At 53.0% G+C, this 1,790-nt stretch overlaps 2 protein-coding genes across 2 annotated transcripts in view; one reads left to right on the top strand and one right to left on the bottom strand.

Moving 5' to 3' along the window:
• Positions 1–7: 7 nt before the first annotated feature.
• On the bottom strand, positions 8–1,339 carry ZNF830 (zinc finger protein 830). Its single transcript, XM_019626876.1, has one exon. It carries the CDS (start codon positions 1,316–1,318, stop codon positions 182–184), a length of 1,137 nt encoding a protein of 378 aa, XP_019482421.1. The 5' UTR covers positions 1,319–1,339; the 3' UTR covers positions 8–181.
• Positions 1,340–1,375: 36 nt separating this feature from the next.
• Positions 1,376–1,790, top strand: part of CCT6B (chaperonin containing TCP1 subunit 6B) — a 38,707-nt gene continuing 38,292 nt past the window's right edge. The window contains exon 1 of the mRNA XM_019626847.1: positions 1,376–1,635. Within this exon, the coding sequence (XP_019482392.1) occupies positions 1,499–1,635 (137 nt within the window). The 5' untranslated portion in view covers positions 1,376–1,498. The remainder of the gene's footprint in view (positions 1,636–1,790) is intronic.

The following is a 1,790-nucleotide window of genomic DNA, read 5'->3' as shown; positions in this document are numbered from 1 at the left end:
TAGCATATACTTCAAAAATTTCAAAACAACTTTACCTCAGAAATATTTTACACGAATTTTCCAAAGTGCTCATTGCACCACAACAACCCAGTCAGGTTATCAAACCACCAGGCATGGAGTAACCAACAGAAAAAACACTTTTATAGAATCGCAGTGTTAGAAATCTTGGGTCCTTGAAACCCTATAACAAAGCCCCTTTCACCCTCCAATCCTGAGACAATAAATCCTGCAGTTCCCCCTCATCGTCGCTGTCAACATTCTCTTCTTCCTTTTTCTGCAGTTCTTTTATGGTCAGAACCTCTTTAAGTTTATTTTTTATTTCATCCTGGCGATTCCGCAGGTTCTCCACCCGCCGGTAACACTCTATCTGCTCATCGATCTCCCCAATCTGCCGGTCCAACCGTCCCTCCTCATCCTCTTCAGCAACTATGGCTTCGGAAATGGTGTTGACCTGTCTCATGGCTTTTTGAAATTCGTCCCACTCTTTGTCCATCTGATCCTTCGGGGCATCAACCTTTCGTACTTTCGCATCTATCTCAGGGTCGTCAAAAAAACCTTCGGGTAATGCTTCCGCGGTGTTCTCTTTCCTTTCCACTACTTTTTCATGTATTTCTGCTTTCTCAATTGACCCTGAATGAGGAATTAAAGGGGCCTTGGGAGGATTTGTATTCGAGAAATCACTTGGCAGCATACCTGTTGCCTCCCGGGAGGAAGAATGTGCGTGTTCCTTGCTCTGTGCGTCAGGCGGCTGCTTGCTGGCGTCCCCCGGTTTCTTTTCTCCTCCTTCCACCTCCGCCTCCTCTTCCTCCTCCTCTCCCTCCTTCTCCTCCTCTTCATCTTCATAATCAGGGATTAAACCGAGTCCCGAAGGCTTACCGAGGGTCGCTTTAGTGGACTCCTTCCCTGCTTTGTCAACGTTGGTGGGCAAAGCGGACGTGGAGGGCTGTCCCTGAGGCACCAAGGCTCCCTTCGCTCTTTTGGCATCGTGGCTCTCTGCGTCCGGCGCCTTCCTCTTGGTGGACTGCGGCACTGCACTGGTTGATGGGCCCTGGGGGGCTTCCTTCGCACCTTTCAGCCCGGCTACTTTCTCTCGGTGTTGCTTTCCCAGGACGTGAGTCTGCCACAGCAGCTCGCTCTTAACCGGGGTGTTACACAGGGCACAACTCAGCTGTCCCAAACGGTTGTACTTCGCAAGTGGAGAGTCTATCCGTTTCCGGTTGGTGCTCTGACGCTGCTTCTCCCTCATCAACCGCCGCAATTCATCCTGATTCACCACTCGCTTCCCGGCCGAAGGCCGAGCCGAGGCGGAGGACGCCATCTTTGCGACCGGACCCAAGGCGATTCTGGCTTCCGTCCCGGCGATGCCTGTTAACGTCACTTCCTGTCCGGTTGGCGATTGGCTGAGGTTCTGGAGCCTGAGCCGTGGCGCCGGGATTGCCCTGAGAATCGCTGCTCAGGCTGTTTTTGCTGGTTAGGTGGCTCGTTCCTCTTTCGGGTTATGTCAGCAATAAAGGCGATAAACTCCAAGGCTGAAGTGGCGCGGGCCCAAGCGGCCTTGGCCGTCAATATATGTGCCGCTCGAGGGCTGCAGGATGTTCTGCGGACCAACTTGGGTCCTAAGGGCACCATGAAAATGTGAGACGGCGGTTGGAGCGGCGGTTGGGGAGACGGGGGTTTGTTGGGTGTCGCGGCGCGCACTGAGGCAAACGTTCTGCGAAGAGATTGGAGCAATGTGGACACACTTGTGGGCCTGGTTTCCCTCTTTCTCATTCCTTCCCTGAGGTCATGTC

The sequence above is a fragment of the Hipposideros armiger genome, unplaced genomic scaffold, assembly GCF_001890085.2.
Source record: "Hipposideros armiger isolate ML-2016 unplaced genomic scaffold, ASM189008v1 scaffold_692, whole genome shotgun sequence".
Lineage (NCBI taxonomy): Eukaryota > Metazoa > Chordata > Mammalia > Chiroptera > Hipposideridae > Hipposideros > Hipposideros armiger.
This window is presented reverse-complemented; position numbering and strand designations above follow the sequence as displayed.

Coding starts and splice junctions, on each gene's coding strand:
- ZNF830 (XM_019626876.1), bottom strand. CDS start 1,318: ATGGCGTCCTCCGCCTCGGCTCGGCCTTCGGCCGGGAAGCGAGTGGTG.